Here is a 21,285-nt window from a genome sequence, read left to right as displayed (position 1 = left end):
GGCCTGAAAAAGGTCAGAACGCCGATTCAGAGCGAAGGTGTCCTCTGCAGAACTCGTCGCCGGTATCCTGCGTGTTTTCTAACAAAACAAAGCGGATCCAGGTGAGCAGGAAGGGCAGATGATCCCGAGAAACCAGCGGCCCTCGAGGATCCGAGTTGGACTCTCCCGATTCCACCCCCCACGTTCGAAGACCCTTTGGGTTTCTACCGGCTGCTGTGTGTAAGGAGCTAGCAGCTGAGCGTAACACTGGTTTTCAGAAAAAGCCTTTTTACGTGTTGCTTTGGTAATCCCCTTAAATCATCTCAAACCACTTCTGATGAAGTCACCAGGTCTGCTGTTGCCAAGCAACACGATCTCTAAAAGTCTGAATCCTTCATTTTCCAACTAACATTGTGTCAGAAGAAGAACAGCGTTCTCGTCTGGTGTTCAGATGTTCCAGATGTTTGTCCTTCTTCCCTCTTTGATGTGATGCTCGTGTGTGTTTTCAGAACACCACCAGTCCGTGGCTGCACCAGGCTGCCAGCGACAGTCTGGGTCTGCTCAACCACCTGCCAGTCCGACCCGCCAGCGCCGACGCCCACCGCCCCCCAGGGAAGATGCCCGCGCACTCAAACCCTTCAATGACGAAGGCCAGCCTGAGCGTTCAGAAGGAGTAAGAGCTCACTTCCTGTCAGCATCCTCCTGCTCCGTTTCCCAGCCTCTACACCTCGTGATCAGATTTGGCTTCAAACGGGAATTCCCTCAAATCTTGTTCGTTTTCATTTCAGCAGGAGTAACGGCTTTTGTTCCTTCACACGACCTTCTCGGATAAGCTCACATTAAAACTTTCCGTGGCTCACGTTCGGTGGAATTAATCGTTCTGAGCTTACAGCTCTCCTTAAATGTGGAAGCCCTGTGAGACCGGCTTAGCGGCAGCATTAAGGCTGTGTGATGTCTGATAATTCACACGGGGCGCACACAGGACATTCCATGAAGTAGCACTGATCTGATGTGATTAGACAGTTCTGCTTGTTGAGATGTGCCTCACTCGTGGAATCAGCGGCCATCCTCCCAACGCCTCTCCGTGTCTCTGCACGTCCGAAATGACGGGAATGCTTCACGTTGAAACTCGGCCTGTACCGGTGAGGTTTTCCTTCACGCTCCTGTTTCCTCTGAATCCAAACGAGGCGGGAACTCTCCAAAACGGACTCCCAAGGTCAGCAAGACGCAGGTGAAGGTCCGAGAAGGTCTGCTCTGCAGCTGGTGACCACGAACGACAAGCTTTTTGTACGGACTCAGCGATAGGTGACGGCTTTATGTGGAGGGCTCTGCTTTGAACATATTCTGCTACAGTAAAGCCCCTTTTACATGTTATTTTTGGCAAGTCTTTCTCCGGCCGGCCTGCGTGTTTGGAGGATGCGTTAGCAGGACGTGGTATTTGGATTTGCACAGACAGTTAACTGAACCGGGTCTGCGTGGTGTTAGCATGTCTCTGCAGCTCTGAAACAGCTACCGGTGGCTGAGGTAGAGGCAGGGACGGAGAGGTGACGGGCGGCATGTTGGCTGCCGCTGTATGCAGAGATGTGGGTAAAAGGAACTTTTCTGACCCCATCAGGACGTTGGCGCAGCTCAAACAGGACCAGGTGGACAGAAGTCGTACTCCAGCAGGCAAGGATGTCCTCCATCACCGCCTTTACCTGGATCCTCACAGCACAAGCCGCCTGGGAAACCCACAGGTACACACATGCACCCACAGGCTGGGACACAGGTGGACAACAAACATGTCTGATTCTGTAACCCCCCTCTGAACAGAAGAGCTTTACATCTGATAGCCGAACTCTAACACCAGTGATCACTTAGAACTCTATATTACTATATATTATAGCCACTGGCCAATTTAGGTCACACATGCAAAATGCTAAGAAGTTTCTGACAGAGATGTTTCTGCTGCTCCTCAGTGTCTGTTCCTTTGGACACCGAGTCTTTGTAGTCTAGGAAAACAATTCAAATACAGTGATCCCTCGCTATAACACGGTTTACTTTTCACGGTTTCGTTACTTCACGGATTTGCATCGTGCATTGTGTTCTGCATTCTGATTGGCTAAAGAGTCACTCCGCTTCTTCTCTACCTGTGCGTCAATAACGTTGCAGTTTTATATGTACACGTACGTAAATCAGCTTGCCAAATTTACAACACGAACCTGCAAATCATCTTGCAATTTGGAGTATCTCTAAAACCCATAGAAAAAAGATCGACAACAACTGTCTATCACTATGTTCCTCTCCCGAACAAACACAGCTGCACCGCGGGGTTCAAAAGGAGAAAACACTGCAGAGCGGAGTCAGGATGCAGCGGCTCAGGAGCTGTGAAATACGCCTGAGTCACTATTATCATCAATGTGAACAGAAGGCTTCAAATAGTATTTGTCCCACTGTACTTTATATATTTTTTTTATTATTTTAAAATTTCTCCCGTTTAATTCAATTACTCTCGGGTCGCGGTGGGCGGGGCTTATCTCCGCGATTTGAAGCCTTGTGTTCACATTGATGATTAAAATTATTATTTGACAGTACAGTACAGAAGTTATTTGTTGAAAAGAAAACGTTTCTAAAGTACTTTTATTTGTGAAACAAATGCTTGAGCCTGTAAAATGGTTTGTTCTTTCTTTTCAATGTATTATAGAGTATTTAATTGTATAATACTTGTTAAAAAAATAGAGGTTTCTACTTCACGGATTTTGCCTATTACGGGGTCTTTTTGGAACGGAACCCCCGCGATAAACAAGGGTTTACTGTACTTTAACTTCAATACATTTGTGTGGTTGTCTGGAAGACATCTGACCTGCTGAAAGACTCTGATCCACTCGGCCTGTTCTTTCGTTGTAGGAGGCCGGTCAGGGAGCGGACCGAGCCGTTAAATACAAGGAGGAGAATCGTCAGATCCTGAAGGAAAGCATCGAGGTGGCCCCCTTCACCTCTAAGATCCAGCGCTCCATGGATCCCGTGATGGACCGAGAGAGGACGAGGGATCCGGCGTTCCCGGTCCCCGTGCGAGCTCTCACTTCCCAAAGCCCCAAGGCCAGCCTCACCCACCCCAACATCATCCACCAGGAGAAGAGCAACTACTTCACCACCTTGTCCAACAGCGTGGTGAACGAGCCCCCGAGACTCTACCCCTCCAAGGAGATGGCTCCCTACTACGAGAAGGTGTCTGCGGGGATCGTGACCAGCGTTGGAGCTGTGGTGCCCAGTCAGGGACTCCAGTCTCTGGGGAACTACAGCTCCAAAGCCTCCCTCTCCAAACCGCCCCCCCTGATAAAGCACCAACCAGAGGGGGGAGAGGGTCTGGCAGGGAAAATCACAGAACAACTGAGCCAGCAGGTCACGCTGGTCCAGCAGCAACATCACGCAAGTGTCGACAGGATGGAGCGCTGTAGCCCCGCCATTTCTTCCTCCTCCAACCACCACCACCACCAGCAGCAGCAGCACCACCAGCTCAGGACCATGCCGTCTCTTTACCGGGCTCCGGTCTTCCACCCCCCCACGCAGCAGGCGCTGGACTGCAAGGAAGCTGTGGAGCGGGAGAAGGAGTGGGAGAGGGAGAGAGCCGGCTTCGGTGGGCGTCTGTCTCCACCGACGCTCACACCCATCCAACCGGTCAGCCTGGCGTTGGCTGGTACCAAAACACTGGTGGAGCAGCAGAAGCCCCCCACGCTGTTGCCTGAACTCAGGGACATCAAGAGCCACAGGGTCGGTGCGGCGGTGACCTCCGTGGCTCCCGCCACCAGCGTAGACGTGACGGCAGACGGGTGGAGAGGCAGAACCGTGACTCAGGGAAGGGAAGCCGTGTTCTCCAGAGAGAGAGACGCGTCCAGGGGGAAGCCCCCGGCAGCAGTGGCCTCGGTCATCGTGGGTCCAACGTCTGCCAAGTACGACAGCCTTGTTGGTGCTAACAGATCTGGTGCTATTATTCACAAGGAGCCCCCCTCAGGGAGATTCTACCCATCCAAGCTCGAGGGGGAATCTGCCAGGTTCGGAGAAAGTCCGAGAGAACCCGGAGCTAGAAGGGTGATCCAGTCCAACGTGGACGACAGGTGTCAGAGCTCGTTCGTGCACGGACCTCTAAGTTCCAGCAGCCCTCTGAACAGGTCTGCTGTTTTAGTCTCATCTGCTGTCGACCTGCAGAATAAAACTTTAAAGTCGGCGTTTTCCTCTCGGGATGAGGTTCCTCACCTCAAAGCGGGCGTCGGAGGCTGGCCGCTCGGCCAGTCAAGTGCAGACAAAGAAGGAGAGAACCATGTGGCGTTTGACTCTCACGCTGGATTTTCAGGTTTGTCTTTGCCTCAAACCAATTCTACGGTGGCATCCCTCCCCAGCCAAAGCCCCGCCTCGCCGTCGTACTCCGTCTCTGGCTCCTCTCAGCCGTACTCCTCCTCGTTTATCCACTTGAAAAAGCACAAAGCAGCTCTGGCTGCAGCCCAGTCCAGAACCAGCCTCCCTATTGCTCCTCCATCTGTAACGACTGGAAGCCCCACCCTGTCTGAGTCATCTGACAAGACTCCAAACCACACGTCAACGCCTCCACCCTCTTGTAGTCAGGCCTCGTCCTCCTCTGAAAGCAGTAGCAGTGGCTCTGCAGCCGGGCGCTCCACTCCGGGCAAGTCCAGCCCCGTACCCAACGGGCAGACCATGGCTGCCGCCGGCTGCGGACAACCCATCAACTACCACAAGCTGAAGAAAGCCTGGTTAACTCGCCACTCGGAGGAGGACAAGAACACAACCGCCACTACAAGCTCCACCACCACCAAAGCAGAGAAACTGCTCACCACTACGACCAGCAGCTGCAGCGCCACAGCCATGTCGGACATGATCAGGCCCTGCACCGTCAACCTGAGTGCCTCCACCTCCAGCGAGGTGGACATGAGCAAAGAGGGCGGCAGCAGATTGGAGAGAGAGAGGCAGGCGGAGGAGAAGAGCGGCGGGGAGGACAGGAAGTCCAGGCGAGGACACAAACGTTCCTACGACTCCGGCTCAGAGACCGCGGGAGACGACTCGGACGGCAGTGATAGCAAGATGGAGGGCAGGGCTAAGCGCCAACCCAAACCCACGTACAAGAAGAAGCAGAACGACATGGCCCGGAGGAGGGGAGACGCCGACAAGGACGACGATGACGGGAAGCCCAACGGGATCTTCAGGTCGGCCCGCGAGAAGACCAAACTCAAACTGGCCAGCAGCAGTAAGTCCTGCAGGTTTTTCTGTTGCCCTCAGTGGGAGAAGCTGCTACTGCTGCACTGTTTCATTTTCATTTCAAACTAAAATCCTAACATTTTGACACTAGCAATGCATGTTTGTTCATGTGTGGCGGCTTCTCTCAAAACTTCAGTGTCATTTATTGATGTCTACATGCTAACAGGCCCAATCATAAAAGGACAAATAAAATATACCGGCTAGCCTGATCAGTCACTATAGTGAGATAAGATAGCCGCTGGAAGCAGGAAATGGCGGTGACGGTGTGAACGCTCTGCTCAGATGGGATTCCCCGCTCCGTGCTGAAGGATTGGAGGAAGGTCAAGAAGCTGAAGCAGACCGGAGAGTCCTTCCTGCAGGACGACTCCTGTTCGGAAATCGGACCCAACCTCCAGAAGTGCCGGGAGTGCCGGGTGGTCCGCAGCAAAAAGGGGGAGGAGCCAACACACTCGCCCGTCTTCTGCCGTTTTTACTATTTCAGACGGTAAATGACACCCCTCCAACACCCTCGCTATCGCATTGAAACAAGTGCACCCTGGTTTTGTCCTTAAACTGCTTCATGTTGGAAAAACCAGGAAAAGTTGAAGCTAAGGGTCCGAGCAGGAATGAGAGGAATGATGGGTGACGGCGGCATCTCAAAGCTGTTTGTTTTCAAAGGCTGTCCTTCAGTAAGAATGGAGTCATCCGGATGGACGGCTTCTCCGCTCCGGACCAGTTTGACGATGAGGCTCTGGCCCTGTGGGTCCCTAGTGCGATGGAAGACGCCCACCTGGACAAAACCACCGCCAAGTACATCCTGGGCTTCATCGGGGATAAGTTCTGCCAGATGGTTGTGACCGAAAACACGGCAGCCAGCTGGGTCAAGAAGGACGGTGAGCTGCGTGGAAATAAAACCCACCGACTTTTCCCAGCTGCGTTTCTAAATGACATCTGCTCCGCCTGTTTTTCAGCCAAGATGGCGTGGAAGCGAGCCGTGAGGGGGGTGAGGGAGATGTGCGACGCCTGTGAGGCGACGCTCTTCAACATCCACTGGGTCTGTCAGAAGTGTGGCTTTGTGGTCTGCTTGGATTGTTACAAGGCCAAGGAGAGAAAGAGTTCCAAGGGTCAGTATCTGCGTTTCACCTTACGGCGGTTTGTGACGCTCGCAGGTCTTCAGCGGGAGCAGACCCTCGTCTGCTTCTTGTGCAGGAGATCCTCAAAATAAGTCTGCAGTGCGGCAAAAGCAGCGTGCAGGCTGAGGTGTTGCTCAACTGGAAAAAGTTCATTTGTGCAATATTTGCCAAGCGTTTGAATTCATGATTCTACATTTTTACTCCAGTTTGGTTTTGCTGCAAATGGAAGAAATGCATTTCCCCTCTGGCTCCACTAGGGGGCAGAGTCTTAGGATTAACAACGCATTTTAACCCTTGTGCATCTTAGATGACCCCCCCCTTCCATTGACGTGTTCTCCCTACCATGACAAAGGTGGATAAAGGTGGAAAGATTTCATGTAATCCATGGACACCAGTGAAGATCACAAATCATTGAAGAAAAAAGGTTCAGAGCTCTGTCTAGTGGGTCTAGATGACCCAACTCCCAATGTTAAAGTGCCTAGGATAGCACAAGGGTTACAAACATTCATATGTGGTTGTTTGCAGTACATCTAATTTATAGTTTGAAAAGGATCCTTTTTTGACAAAAGCAGGAGTAGTAGTAATAGAGTACAACCTCCTCTGAGTATTTTTATCAAAGTAAACCAGTGAAGGAAAATCTGTTTTAGCCGTCATGACATTTCATGGCAAAACAACCGGAATCATGCAGTAAAAACGGAGTTTGAGAAAACCAAAGTGAATATTTGAGAGACTCAACAAATCGCTGTGAGAGCCTGAACAAAAGAGCTGTCTTTGGTTAAATTTTCTTTTAAAGGCAAACGTTTTCTAACAAAGATTCCCGACAGTCTTCTTGGAATAAAAATCTCCACTTAAGCATTAAAAAATAAATCATCTGTTCCATAAAACCAAAAAAGAATCTGATTTCTTGGTGTTGGGCAGCATTGATGGTCATAATGAGGCTTCACTCTCAGTCTGAAACTGTCAAATGAAACGAGGAAATGTTGGGTCTGACAGGTGAGCCTCAGCTCTCTGGAGACCCTCCTCCCTAAACATGCGCTTGTGTCCCTGCAGATAAAGAGCTGTACGTTTGGCTGAAGTGTGTCAAAGGTCAGCCCCACGATCACAAGCACCTCATGCCCACTCAGATCATACCTGGCACAGGTAGAGAGCCCCTCCAGTTTCCACCGACGACCTGACTTCATCGTGAGGTCCGTTCATTTTGCAGCTGTTTGATGTCATTCAGCCTCTCCCTCTGATGTTTCAGCGCTGACGGAGCTGGTGACCTCCATGCACTTCCTCAGAGACAAGCACAACATCAGGTCCTGCTGCTCCTGCACCAGCAAACAGAACGCCCTCAACAAGCTGCCCGTCACCAACGGAGTCTCACAGGTACCACCGGCACCAAAGCAGAACCTCCCTGCAGCCATCAGCCTGAACGTCTGCTGGAAGAGCCAGCACTGATGATGTCACTCATGCACTGACGGCCTCTACGCCGCAGCGTGACGTGTCAGCAAATACTGTCTGAAAAGGATCAGGATGTTTGCAGATGACATGGTGATATGTAGTGAGAGGAGGGAGCCGGTGGAGAGGAGGGGGTTTGATCTGGAAAGGAGGTGGAGGACTTAAGGTCAGCAGTCCAGAACAGCCGAGTGTGTGGAAGGAGGTGAAGAGGTGGGAACGGCTGAAGGTCGGTTTCAGGGATGATGTTCCCATCCGAGTCGCTGGATTTTGAGGATTTGCTGATGTAGAGATTCTTTTGTAAAACATTGAAAAAACACATTTAGTAAACAGATTCAGGGTTTTATTTTATTCACACGTCAGGTAGCTTCAAACAATTGCAGTGCAACTAAAAAAACAAAGAACTAGTAAATAGTCATGTGAGAAAGTTTGTAGCTTCAGGATCTTCAGATCTATTTTGATCAGATGAGATTCGTGAATAAATTTGAATGCTGACTTTCTTTTAAATCATTGAAGATGATGATGAATATTCAGCCCATGTCAATGTGTAACCATTGATTAGTGTTTCTATACGTTTTCCAGGAGCTTGTACTTCATAGACGCCCCCTTGGCAGCCGTCTCACCGCTGCCTCTGTTTAACTTTCATTAAAAGTAAAATTGAAAAAAGATCTTTTATTTCTTTTGGAATCCCTTTGTAAGTCTCTGTTTGAGTTAAGACAAACCCATTTTTTAAAGTTTATTGAGGAGCTTCACACCAGTTAAATGTTGTGATCCGTTCATGATCTGCAGACTTCCAGTAGAGCATTTATCTGTAATGATGAACTTGAAATGTGAAGCAGAGATGAAGATGCTGAGGAGGGATCAGGAATGAATCCATCAGAGGATCAGATCATAGATGTTCTGGAGATCGATGCAGGGAAGCAGACGGAGGCGTTAGAGGGGAGGAGCAGTGAGGATGATGATGGTGAAGGAGGCTGAGGCTGGAGCTACCAGGAGAGAGACTAAACAGTAAAAACGTGAGCGTAGATATAGAATAAAGGGTGTGACTCGTGATGAAGGTTTGTGCATGGAGTGAAGGAGGCGTGGGCTGTGGTCTCAGAGCTCCTGCTCAGACTGACCTTCATCATGTCTGTTTGCCAGGTTCTGCAGAATGTTCTGAACCACAGCAACAAGCTGGCCCTGGTCAAAGCAGAACCAGGCTCCCTGCAGAACTCAGAGCACGGAGGAATCAAGGCCGACACCAACGGGTCGGGAGGAGGGGGCAGCAGCCCGGGCAGCGATGCGGGGCGGGGCGCCTCCGTCACGCCGCCGGAGTCCCAGTCGCCCCTGCACTTCCTGGCTGATCTGGCGGAGCAGAAATCCAGGGAGGAGAAGAAGGAGAACCACCAGTCTGCGCTGCTGGGGAAAGCTCTGAAGGAGGACAAAGACGGGGACGCCCTGGAGGTGCTGCAGCAGTGTAAAACCACGTCCCTGGGGGCCGGCGGCGCCGAGCAGGGCTCCACGCTGCGAGACCTCCTCACCACCACGGCAGGGAAGCTGAAGCTGGGCTCCACAGACGCCGGCATCGCCTTCGCGCCCGTCTACTCCACGGCCTCTCAGGTATGCAGGCGGCGTTTATGCTCCTCTGCTGGCGGTTTCACAGGCTTCACATCTGAAACCACGCTTCCACAGACCGGAAAGGGGGGGCAGGCCATGCCCAACATCCTGGATGACATCATCGCCTCGGTGGTGGAGAACAAGATCCCGGCCAGCCGGCAGAGCATCACCACCAAGCTGTCAATCAAACAGGACCAGATCACCATGGGGAACAACTCCTGCCCCGCCGCCGCCGTCACGGACGACGCCAAAGCGGACAGGAAGAAGCCAACGCCTCCAGCGGCGCCCACGCCAGAGGACTCGGTCAGTCAGCACCCGGGCATCCCCCACAGCTGGTTAAGCAACAGGCGCCTGCTGTGGCTGCGGGATCACCGCAACCAGAACAACTGGAAGCTGTTCAGAGAGTGCTGGAGGAAGGGACAGGTAAGGTTTCTCCTCTGCGTGGAGCCAGGCCCCTCTGAGAGGGTCTGACTGACCCGGTTCTGTTTGTCCAGCCGGTCCTGGTGTCAGGAATCCATAAGAGACTGAATGCCAGCCTGTGGAAGGCAGACTCCTTCAACCAGGAGTTTGCAGACCACCAGGGAGACCTCCTCAACTGCAAAGACCAGGTGGTGTCAAACTCTGGGATCAAGGAGTTCTGGGATGGATTTGAGGATCTCACCAGTAAGTCTCAGTTTAACGCCCACCAGAACCACAAGGATCCGTGTCTGACTCCCAGCTGTTTGCGTGTTCAGAGCGGCCCAAGTCCAAGGACGGAGAGCCCTTGGTGTACCGGCTGAAGGACTGGCCGTCCGGAGAGGAGTTCATGGCCCTCATGCCCTCCAGGTGAGGCCCCTGCCGCTCATCGCCGTAGCAACCACCACGCTCATGGAGACGATGCTGACTGACCGTTCTCTGCAGGTACGACGACCTGATGAAGAACCTGCCCCTTCCGGAGTACTCCGATCCTGAGGGGGCCCTCAACCTGGCCTCCCACCTGCCGTCCTTCTTCGTCCGTCCGGATCTGGGCCCGCGGCTCTGCTGTGCGTACGGTGAGTGGAAGGCAGGTCCGCCCGCGGCTGTGCTTGGTCCGGGATGCTCTCTGAAGCGGACAGAACCTGAACAGAATCCGCTCCAAACCTGACATCAGACGGTCTCGCTGTGGTTCCACTCAGAACCCCACAGAACCTCCTCTCTCTCACTCTGAGCTGTGTTGGGCTGCAGGTGTCGCTGCCTCTCAGGAGCAGGACTTTGGGACGGCCAACCTCCACCTGGAAGTCTCTGACGTCGTCTCGGTTCTGGTCTACGTTGGAGTAGCCAAAGGCAACGGAGTCCTGTCCAAAACCGGTAAACGACTCCGGCGCCGTTGTGATGATGGGGGGGGGGGGGGGGGGTAATCAGGGCGAGGAGTAACAGGAAGTGTGTGTCTGCCTGCAGGAGTCTTGAAGCGACTTGAAGAAGAGGATCTGGACGAAGGCGTTCGGAAGAGACTGAAAGACTCGAGTGAAACTCCGGGAGCGCTGTGGCACATCTACCTCAACAAGGACGTGGACAGAATCCAGGAGTTCCTGCACAAGGTTGGTTCTGCTGTGGCGGTCCAGAACAGGGCTTCCCCTTCAAAAAAGAAAACTTTCCCTAAGCAGAACGGTTTTCACCTCCTCAGCTCAGCAAGGAGCAGGGATCCGACCCGTCCCAGGACCAGGACCCGGTCCGAGAGCAGGCCTGGTACCTGAGCAGGAAGCAGCGGCAGCGGCTGCTGGATGAGCACGGAGTCCACGGATGGACCATCGTCCAGTTCCTTGGAGACTCCGTCCTCGTTCCCGCGGGCGCCATGCACCAGGTAACCCCCACACGCCTGCCCCCCAGGGGGCGGTGCTACAGGAGGGGCGGCTTTAATGTCTGGCAGCGTGGGGGCCTGCTCCTGACTCCTCCTGTGTTCCAGATCCAGAACCTGCACAGCTGTGTTCAGGTCATCAACGACTTTGTGTCCCCGGAGCACATCGTCAAGTCCTTCCATCTGACCCAGGAGCTCCGAGCCAACAAGGAGGAGGTCAACTATGAGGACAAGCTGCAGGTGAGGGAGGGGCTTCTGTTTCCAGCAGCTTCTTCAGCCTGAATTCCTGCACGGCTCACTCTGTAGCGCGTCTCCCGTGTTGTAGCGCCGTCCCAATCTATAAATCCACAATCCAGAGGCCTCTGCAAAAAGCCAGTGTGCATTGCTGATCATCTAGTTCGGCAAATATAGACCACAATGCATTGCGTCTGAATAATTTCTGCCCCAAAAAATCTATTTTTTTCATAAACCATCAACGTTTTCATCTTCAGAAGACAGTGGATCATAAATAATCGTAACAAAACGCTCATATTCCTACATTTTACCTTTGACGTCATATCCACCATTAAAATAAAAGAAAGCTGCTTTTCAAATCGAGGACGCTACATAGATGATTAGGAGTTAGAATTCAGACGCCGCCGATGTTCCGACGTCCTTCACACCTGCATGTTTCCCAGGTTTCCCTCCTCTTCATCCCGTCACTGAAGCCGGCGTTCTGTCTGTGGTCTTCGGCGCTGACGCTCCTCTTCCTCCCTCCCCTCAGGTGAAGAACATCCTGTACCACTGTGTGAAGGAGGCGGTGAGCTCGCTGAAGAGGAGCGGCTCCGACAAAGACGCTGACGATCAGACCTCATGACCCCCGCTCAGCTTCAGCCCCGCCCTGCAGCTCCTCCTCGCACACGGCAGGCGGTCCACGCCGTCAGTCCCCCCTACAGGTGGTTGGTAGGGGGCGTGGCCTCTCCCTCCATCATCGGCCCAAACCGCAGACGGCTGCTTGGCAGCGTGAAGACTCCCATCCGGTCCTGGCGGTCCGGAGCCCCGCCCCCTCACCCGTGTGGGCGGAGCATCTTCAGCTCAGGCCGATCACCAGCAGCATCAGGATCCAAACCGACATCTGTGATGTTATAATCAGTCCAAAGAGGCTGTTCTGTGTCCTCGTCCGTTCTGCTCGTGGTTCTGTTGGATCGTTTCCCTCCCTGTGTGCAGACGTATTTATTTCTGTGATGAGGAAGACGAGTATTCATGTAAATGTGAGCTGTACAGTCCTTTGTGTTGTTACTGTGATGAAGAACACACACACACACACACACACACACACAGGAAATGCTGGCGCTGCAGCCCCCCCCCACAAAGCCCGTTTCTGCAGCAGAACTGCCAAACAGAACCCACTTTGTACATTTGTATGTAAAGAAGAGCAGAAGCTTCTTCACAGCAAACTGTAAACTTTGCAACATTTACAGAAAAGATGTAATTTATTTAAGTAAAGAATTGTCTTACTTTTGTTAAGATTTACTATTGTGAACTTTTGAAGTCAAAGGTTAAAAGTGAATAATGACGTGTAAATATATACATATATATACATTAACCAAGGTATTTTTTTAAAACACGGCTTGCTTCAGTTTGAAATTTGAAAGTGTTACATGCTTTGTACATTGAAGTTCTAAAAGGTTTTACATTTTCCATTAAAATGGATTTATCAGTAATTGGACTTTCTGTTCTTTGAATGGAGCAAAGTCATGTGACCAAACCGTCTGAGAATGTTCCCTTTGGATTCTCTGGATGTGGAAAACTCAACCTTAGGATTCTGGTTTGTTTGGACACATGTTTCATTTCCACTTCATGATCTGGAAGAAATCCAAGAATCTGGAAAACGTCAGGAATTTCTCTCAAAATGACCCCCCCTCCCCCCCCACTTCCATTGACGTGTTCCCCCTACCATGACAAAGGTGGATAAAGGTGGAAAGATTTCATGTAATCCATGGACCCCAGTGGAGATCATTGAAGAAAAAAGGTTCAGAGCACTGTCTTGAGGGGTCCAGATGACCCCACTCCCAACGTTAACGTTGGGAGTGGGGTCATCTGGACCCCTCAGGACAGCACAGACGTTCTGGATCCATTTAGGTCAGAGAATCCTCACCTGTTGGTTTAAAACACCTTCATAGACTTTTCCAAACACGCCGTGATGAAGTCACATCTGCATTCTCTCTGCTGCTCCACGCACGCCAAAGCGTCCTGCGAGAAGACGCGTGGCGGGCGGCGCACGCAGCTGATTGGTGGAACCTCCACCACCTGGGGGTGCTGTTGGGCTGGCCCTGCTGCCCCTGACTCCGGTGTTCCTGGACCCGCTGAGATGTGGTGAAGTGCAACAGGAAGAGCGCGTCCAAAGTGTTGTCCTGCTGTTCGGCCCGTTTCTGTTTTCGGAATCTCTTTGTGGATCCGCTGACCTCCATGTGTGAACACAAAGCCATCAGATACCAGCGTCTGGAATGCTGTGCATGCACACACACACGTGCACACGCATGCCAGCTACAGGCGCCTCGTGACTGACTGACGGGATGAAACCCAGAAACCCTCACAGCCGGTTCTGCCGGACTCAGACGCTGAGCTGCAGTTCCAGCGTTTGCTCTCAACATTTCTTTCACTGTGGAGGTCGTCCAGCTCTTGTTCCCAATCAGCTGTCAGGGGGCGGGGCCTCTTCTTCTCCAAGAACAACAAAGGAAACCTCATGGTTGGCCTCCATCAGTCCTGCAGAGGCATCTGACGGCAGGAGGAGTCAAAGGTCCCCGGCACACAGAGACTTCTTCAGTTTCTCTGGATGTTTTTAAGGCGTTCAGCCCTGACGAGAAAGAGAGTCTCCAAATGTTTGCAGTTTGACATTTAAAATGTTTATAGTCTGCATGTTTACCTCAGAGGGGCGGAGCTTTACAGACCTCATATCAATGTCAATCTCATCCAAATGTCCCTCCTGTGTCCTTCAGAGCAGGAAGAATCGGCTGATGAATATCACACAGAATTATGGGATGGAAGGAGCAAAGCTCTATAACCAATAGAATAACCTGCTTTCCTTTTTTACTTTGAATGAGTTTTCATTCATTTTTAAAGGAAACCCTCAGAACCAGCAGATGTTCTTCCAGTTGAATCTTTTTCAGGATTTATTGTGTTTTTAGCCGTGAATGTGTGAAGACCTGACCCCCCCCCCCCCCCCTTCATCAGATGTAAGCTAAACTCATTTGATAAATGAAAGTGTAAAAGGTCATCATCAACTTTATTTATAAAGCACTTTAAAACAACTGCAGCTGTTCATTTTGAAAAAAAAACAGGCATCAATATGACAGACAGTTTAGAAACACAAAGAATTAAGAAAGAAACGAAGTCTTGCGGAGTTCAAATGAAAACGGATTTGAAGACGGGTTTTAAAAGTGATCAGTGAGGGAGGGGGGCAACTGAAACATTCAGAGGGAGGTAGTGAGATTTTCTGAGTAAAATTCTTTTAGTTTTTTAGTTTAGTTTTTTTAGTTTTAGTTTAGTGATGATGAGTCTCCACACAAACTTCATCCCTGAAAGCTGCAAAACCCTAAACTCAGCAGCGGCGTAAAATAATTGTTACTTGGCCGCAATATTTAGTGGAGGAGAAAACAGTCACAAAAACCTGGATGCTCATTCTGGTTTAAACTTCTGCTGATCACCTGTTCACTTATTTTAGGAAAACAAGTGCAGACATGCATGACAGTCAGTCCCAACAGAGAAGAAGGAGGAGAGAGGTTCAGATGATGATGATGATGATGGAGAGAAAGAGCGACGATTAGCTGATGATGAAGAGGGAGAAGAACGGAGAGCTACAGAGGAGGGGGCTGGGGAAAAGGCATTACTCAGAAGATCCTTCTGAATGGCCTTCAAAACAAACATTTGGGGGATAATTGAGGCAAAACATGATTGAAAATAGCTTTGAAAAATGTTCTGCTGGGTCATAAATACAGATCAGATAAGAAGTAAAGAGATTTAAACATAAAAACATTGTGTTGGTGTTTAGATGACTTTAGGAAGGGTGGATGGGACGTTTTCTAAAGTGCATTTATGTCAGGTGGGGGGTGGGGGTTCATAATGTGGCCCCATACCCCCTATGAAATTGGGTAGCTGCGCCCCTGCGTGTAGTTTGTGTGTTTGTCTCACTGCAGGTTGTGTGTCGGTGTTTTTACAGGAACCTGAGGTGAAGAACGCGGGTCGTACTGCTGAAGCTGAACTGGAGGTACGTTCTCCTCCTGAGCGTTACATAAGCTGAGACGGGCGGGCGGGGGGGGGGGGCAGGTTAACTGGAGAACACTGAGGCAGGAGTTCAACCAGGAGTTCACGCAGAGGTCGCTCCTCTTCTGTTTTCCCCTCAGCGCCTCTTCCTTTAAATGTGGAGGCTTTACTCGGACCGACCTCCGTGACGTCTCCTCTCCTTCGTCCACAGGAGTGTTCTTCATCGCTCCGTGATGTCACACGGCAGAGTGGGCTGAACCTCTTGTTGTAGCTGCAGCTGACGCGACGTGCTAGAGTTGTGGTGCATCAACCTTTTCGATGATTAGGGAGAAACAGGTGAAGGACCTTTGAGCAAGGCAGGATATAGGAACGGGGAAGGGGGGGAGGCAACCCCCCCACCGACAAACTGTGCCCCCCCCATGTGATGGCCCACCAAAATCCACAATTAACTAATGAAATAAAAATGACAAAAAATTACAATAACAGACAAAAAAATGTAATAAAAAGACAAATGCAGCCTCCCCAGAGCCAAACCAGGGTCTGACTTGTGCCTGTCCCAAGCCCGGTAAAGGAAAGGACAGATGAACACGGCCTTTTAGTGCCTCTGAGGGATTTCACAGTTCCCCTTCCCAATATTCCACCTGCACCTTCTGGTGGGGCTGGCTGAATCCCGGCGTGCCTTTGAGCAAAGTCCTGATTCCTCCAACAGTCCAAACACTGAAGAAGTGAATCACCAACATGAAGCTGGATGGCGGAAAAGCCTGACAGGTTCTCTTAAAACACAAAGCGACATCACATTTACTGCACAAACATGAAAGTGTTGCACGTTACGCACAAAAAAACACAGTTCATCTGTGTTGAGACACAAAAAGCTGAAAAAGCAAAAGCAGCTGAAGAACATCTGATCATAGAACTGTTTCAAATAGAACCGAGAGACACGTCGTCTCTGTTTTATTGATGCGACAGACTGTTAGAGAACCCGTGAGAAAGGAGATCTTGGTCTTTAAAATTTGTTTCCTGTTAGGAATAAAAGCATCAGCTCATTTGGTTTGAAAGATTTTTACATTCCAATCAGTGTAAAAATGTTTGCAGGTTGTACTGAAACAGAGTAACTAGACATGTAGATTACCTGTTATTTAAAGTAATCCCTTACTTTACATCTTAGAATTAGAATGACAAAACCTGCAGAAGCAGAGCATGAATCTACAGAAATAACCAACAATCAGCTTCTCAGATCTGAGGTGATTCTTGTTGCGGTCCTCACTGTACTTTGCTCGACCCTTCAACTGTTTTCAGAGTCATGACTTAGTCCCGACCGTCTCTTCCTTCCAGAGTTCCTCATTCACGGACCGGGTGGTGAACTGAAGCATGGAGGTCCGAACTCTGTGCTCTCATGATGGTGACGTCATCCACCTTGACGGGAGCAGACATCTCATCTGGACATGGAGGTTCAGAACGAGAGATGTGTGTGTGTGTGTGTGTGTCTGTGTGTCTGGGTGTGTGTGTGTGTGTGTGTTGATGGGTGGAGGATGACTGCTGGATGGGGGTTAAGGTAAGGTGGAGCAGGCTGGGGTAAGACCGGGGTGAGGGTTTAAGTTGAGGGCAGAGGGGAACGGGAGGGGAAGAGGTGTGTGTGTGTGTGTGTTACGGTTTAAGTGAAGGGCAGACACAGACTGCCTGGGAGTTTCTGTCCTCTCAATGACCTCCTCGCCTCCACACACCATCCCAGCGCCGCTCTGACGTGTTCATCACAAGTGTCAACATCTTAGTTCAGTGGAAAGCAGCAAAGCAGTTTTCCTTTCAGGTGCATGAGAGCCTCACTGTCTGTAGATGAGAAAAGATCCAGGAAAACAACCGATGGAAGAGGCGGATCAGAGAAACAGCCTGAAGTCACCAAACCAAAGAGTGAAACATGTTTCGCTGGAACAGATTTCCTGTTTGACACATTCAGTCAGAGTTGAAGGATGAGATTAAGCTGAAGTTCCTGAGCAGCTGCTGAACAAACTTGTGACATCCTACCTGGGAACCAAAAGTTCTCCTCATGATCGGGTGATTTCACCAAATCCTAATCCTGTGGAGAAATCTGCTCAACATCTGAAGATTTCAGAGTTTCACCATCATCTACTGAACTCAAAGCACCAGTGCAGGTTCCCCAAATTTGGTTCAATGTGGGAAAGACTTGAGACTAGACAACTAGCCAGAAGACCATCATAAATATCCTGTCAGCTTATGGCTAAACCACTATAAGGAGGCTGGCTGTTCACAAAGGACTGTGTCCAAGCACAGCAACGGAAAGTCGAATGGAAGGACAAAATGTAGCAGGAGAAGATGCAGCAGCAAAAGAGACGACAGTGGACTTCAGCGGATCATCAAAAGGAAGAGATTCGAGAACCTCCAGAAAGACTGGAATGAGGTGGAGGAACAGCTTCAAAAACCACCACATTCTGACGCAGTCGGGAGACGGGCTTCTGCTGTCGGGTTCCTCTCCTGAGCCTGGACCAACGGAGGAAACGTCTCAACTGAGCCAAGAAGGACCGGACTGTTTCAGGTCTCAACGTCCAGCAGGACCTGGTCTCTGTCCGAAGAAGATGGACAGATCCTTTTGGAAAGACTTTCATTTGATCTATCTATCTATCTATCTATCTATCTATCTATCTATCTATCTATCTATCTATCTATCTATCTATCTATCTATCTATCTATCTATCTATCTATCTATCTATCTATCTATCTATCTATCTATCTATCTATCTATCTATCTATCTATCTATCTATCTATCTATCTATCTATCCATCCATCCATCCATCCATCCATCCATCCATCCATCCATCCATCCATCCATCCATCCATCCATCCATCCATCCATCCATCCATCCATCCATCCATCCATCCATCCATCCATCCATCCATCCATCCATCCTGTTGGGTTTTATGAGTTGAAACAGCAATTTATTTACTACTAAACCCTTAAAATCAATTATACAGTGGACCCTGAATCCATGAGTGTCAATTTTTTAATAGAATCATGGAGATGAATGCACTTTTCCATGATACTCTATTGTTTTGGGAAGGCTGCCTTGATGCTAATCTGCAGTTTGCCATAAGAGAAAAACAATAAACAGGAAGTGGAAAATTAGACCCGGAACTAAAAGAGGGTCTGATGAAGAGTGTGGTGGTCATCATCACCTCCCATCTGCTGTCCTGTAGAAACTCCTGGTGTGTGTGAAGGGCGTAAAATGGCGTCAGTGGTTTTGACCTGGGTGTCTTGGTGGGAGGCGGGACTCAGAGATGAGCCTCTGTTGGGGCTAAAAGGTGGCTGCCATCTGACGCCTCTGACAAACGAGAGGAGCGGGTCAAGAGTCCAGCTGGAAAACAAGTCAAACTTGGCAGGATGAAGGCCACCAGAAAACTGTAGTTGATGGAAAAATACAAACACTGGTTTGTAGAGTATCCATCCGTCTTTTCCTGGTTCTCCGGAGACGAAGTTGGGGGCCAACAACAAATGAAATTCAGTTCAGACCATTCAAGAGAGCAAGTTCCTCCTCCTGGATCTTCTCTGGGGCCTCCTTTAGGTGGGACAGGCCTGGAACATCATGTCCCACCCGAGGGAGGCCAACATTTATTTTTAAATTCTAAAATTGATCTAAACTTGATTCCTTTTTTTTTTTTTTACTACTTTTTTTAGAAGCTATCCGTTTTTTGTGTGGAATTTGACACTGTACTTCACACTGTTGGACTAAATTCAACACAAACACAACCGCCGATCTCCCGCCTTGTGACCTGTGTTCAACCTCTGTCCTGCTAACCTGCATTTACCGCCCATCAAAGGCCAATAGTTCACTCTCAGCCTGACACGTGTGATCAATTGACAGATTTATCATGTAAAGCTTCTGCAGCACAAACACTGATCTCTCAGAAGGAGGCGGCGTGCGAAGCGCCTCCGTCATGTTCTGTAATATCGACGTGACCTCAGTCATAAGAGGAGAAACCACTCCCATGTTTGTGTGTGCAGCTTTAAGGTCGTGCCACACAGCTGCTAAGTACATGTTGCACGGATGAAAAAGTGGTCATATGTGGAAAAAGTGAGAAAAGTTACTTGAAGTTGTCACAGATGCATCAGGAATGAAGCACAGAAGTACGAATAAACAACACAAAGAACACGTAGAGCATGAACGTGTGATTGTCGTGCTGTTTACCTGTAATTCATCAGTGATTCATGCATCAATGACGTCATTTGAACGTGATATGTGCGCCGTATTCGTGATCTAAAAGTTACACATCTGTGGTTCATGTGTCAAAAGTGGAACGGCCGGGGGAAGACACAAATTTGTGTATGCAACTCACAAAATTCACACACAATTGCACGAATGCATAAACTGCGTAATTCTCAACTGACCAAAAATGTGACATGTGACCTTCCGGGTGTGAAGTTGACGTGACATTTTTGGGGGTGTTTTCATTGCTGTATCTACTTAACCGTTTCTACGTTTGTTGCTTCACAAAAACGGAATTGTAAAAATGCTGAAAACACTTTAGACTTCTCTGAAACCTCCTGATCTGAGGTCCATCCTGTTTCATCATTCTCTGGGTGGGAGGGTTGCTGGAGCCTATCCCAGCTGCAAAGGCGGGGCACAGCCTGGACACATCTCGTCCTAGAACAGAGAACACAACATTTGAGTGACGTCTGCGCAGACCTGAGGCTACCGGTCCACAGCATTCTGCTGCTTCTCAAAGCAGCTCTGGAGTTTATCATCATGGCGTTCCTCTGTTCAATCAAAAGTCGAACAGAAGAAGCCCAGGATGTCCAGCCTGGACCTCGCTGACGCTCTGTAGAAATGTACACAGGCAGGAGCTGTGATCACGCCTGCAGAAACCGATACGGCCCCAGCACCGGCGGGTAATTACGGCGCAACAAAAGCATTATTGTTGTGGTCATTATCATCATCATCATCATCACAGCTGAACAGGGCTTCCATATTCTGAGCCGAGCCGGTCGCAGAGGTCAAGTTTGATTCAACCTTTTGTTTGGGATGTCCAGGAAAAACACTGGAAGCACGTTTGCCCCCCTGAGAAACGTGTTTCAATGTAAAGCTGAAAATAATGAGCTGTTTCTATGACGATGGAAAGTCTTGCTGTGTCCGGGATGGTTGGAACCAAAGCTCCGCCTTCTGGTTCTGAATATGACCCAAACTGGAAAACAAATCATTGCAGAGCCTCAAAAAAATGCTGGATGCTGAAGGGAGCAACTCTTCATCAGCTGCTGTTAAAAAAACAACAACTGATCTACTCCTAAAATGAACTTTACTCTGCTTTCAGAAGATTTCTATTGTTTCTACTGTTTTTACCAAAGATCTGATGGTGCTGAACAAAAAACTTTTGTTTTAGTATTTCTTACAGCTTCAATTAGAGCTCCCGTAGGGGTTTGTCCAATCAGTGAAGCAGCAGCTGTTGCCATGCTGCCCCGGGGTTTACCACGCCCTACGCCCCCCCCCCCCCCACCCCCCCCCACCCCCCGAGCTTCCTGTTTTCCTCCTTCCGGTTACCGTTACAGACTGTCCACAGACATGTGCAGGAATAACGTCCTGACGCCTTCAGAGGCCTCTGACGAGTTCTCAGTGGTCAATCTGCCGTTTTGGGCCAAAAACGTTCAAAATCTTTGGTTTTCTAGGACATAGTTTCTGCAGAGCGGCAGACGTTCCACAGAAATTCGCCTCTGAGTTGTGGGCAGTGCTGCTGATGTGGAGCAACGCCGTCCCCACTACCCCTGCCTGTTTCTGAGAGCTCGGCGCATAGGAGCTTGTAGCCCCCCCCCCCCCCCCCCCCCCCCCCCAGCTTATTTTCTCCGTCACAAAATGTTG

At 49.9% G+C, this 21,285-nt stretch overlaps 1 protein-coding gene across 3 annotated transcripts in view; it reads left to right on the top strand.

The window, feature by feature from the left end:
• Positions 1-12,887, top strand: part of jmjd1c (jumonji domain containing 1C) — a 98,403-nt gene extending 85,516 nt beyond the window's left edge. For all 3 annotated transcript variants that reach the window (XM_023949614.1, XM_023949613.1, XM_023949616.1), the window contains 18 exons: positions 489-652; positions 1,595-1,715; positions 2,866-5,215; positions 5,509-5,710; positions 5,884-6,098; positions 6,177-6,329; positions 7,389-7,478; positions 7,582-7,706; positions 8,916-9,374; positions 9,447-9,794; positions 9,866-10,034; positions 10,106-10,196; positions 10,272-10,402; positions 10,575-10,697; positions 10,788-10,927; positions 11,014-11,190; positions 11,293-11,424; positions 11,948-12,887. In XM_023949614.1, the coding sequence (XP_023805382.1) occupies positions 489-652; positions 1,595-1,715; positions 2,866-5,215; positions 5,509-5,710; positions 5,884-6,098; positions 6,177-6,329; positions 7,389-7,478; positions 7,582-7,706; positions 8,916-9,374; positions 9,447-9,794; positions 9,866-10,034; positions 10,106-10,196; positions 10,272-10,402; positions 10,575-10,697; positions 10,788-10,927; positions 11,014-11,190; positions 11,293-11,424; positions 11,948-12,040 (5,283 nt within the window). In that variant the 3' untranslated portion in view covers positions 12,041-12,887. The remainder of the gene's footprint in view (positions 1-488; positions 653-1,594; positions 1,716-2,865; positions 5,216-5,508; positions 5,711-5,883; positions 6,099-6,176; positions 6,330-7,388; positions 7,479-7,581; positions 7,707-8,915; positions 9,375-9,446; positions 9,795-9,865; positions 10,035-10,105; positions 10,197-10,271; positions 10,403-10,574; positions 10,698-10,787; positions 10,928-11,013; positions 11,191-11,292; positions 11,425-11,947) is intronic.
• Positions 12,888-21,285: the final 8,398 nt, after the last annotated feature.

This window comes from Oryzias latipes, chromosome 19 (genome assembly GCF_002234675.1).
Source record: "Oryzias latipes chromosome 19, ASM223467v1".
Classification (NCBI taxonomy): domain Eukaryota; kingdom Metazoa; phylum Chordata; class Actinopteri; order Beloniformes; family Adrianichthyidae; genus Oryzias; species Oryzias latipes.
Note: the sequence above shows the minus strand (reverse complement) of the source record. Positions and strands in the feature narration are given on the sequence as shown.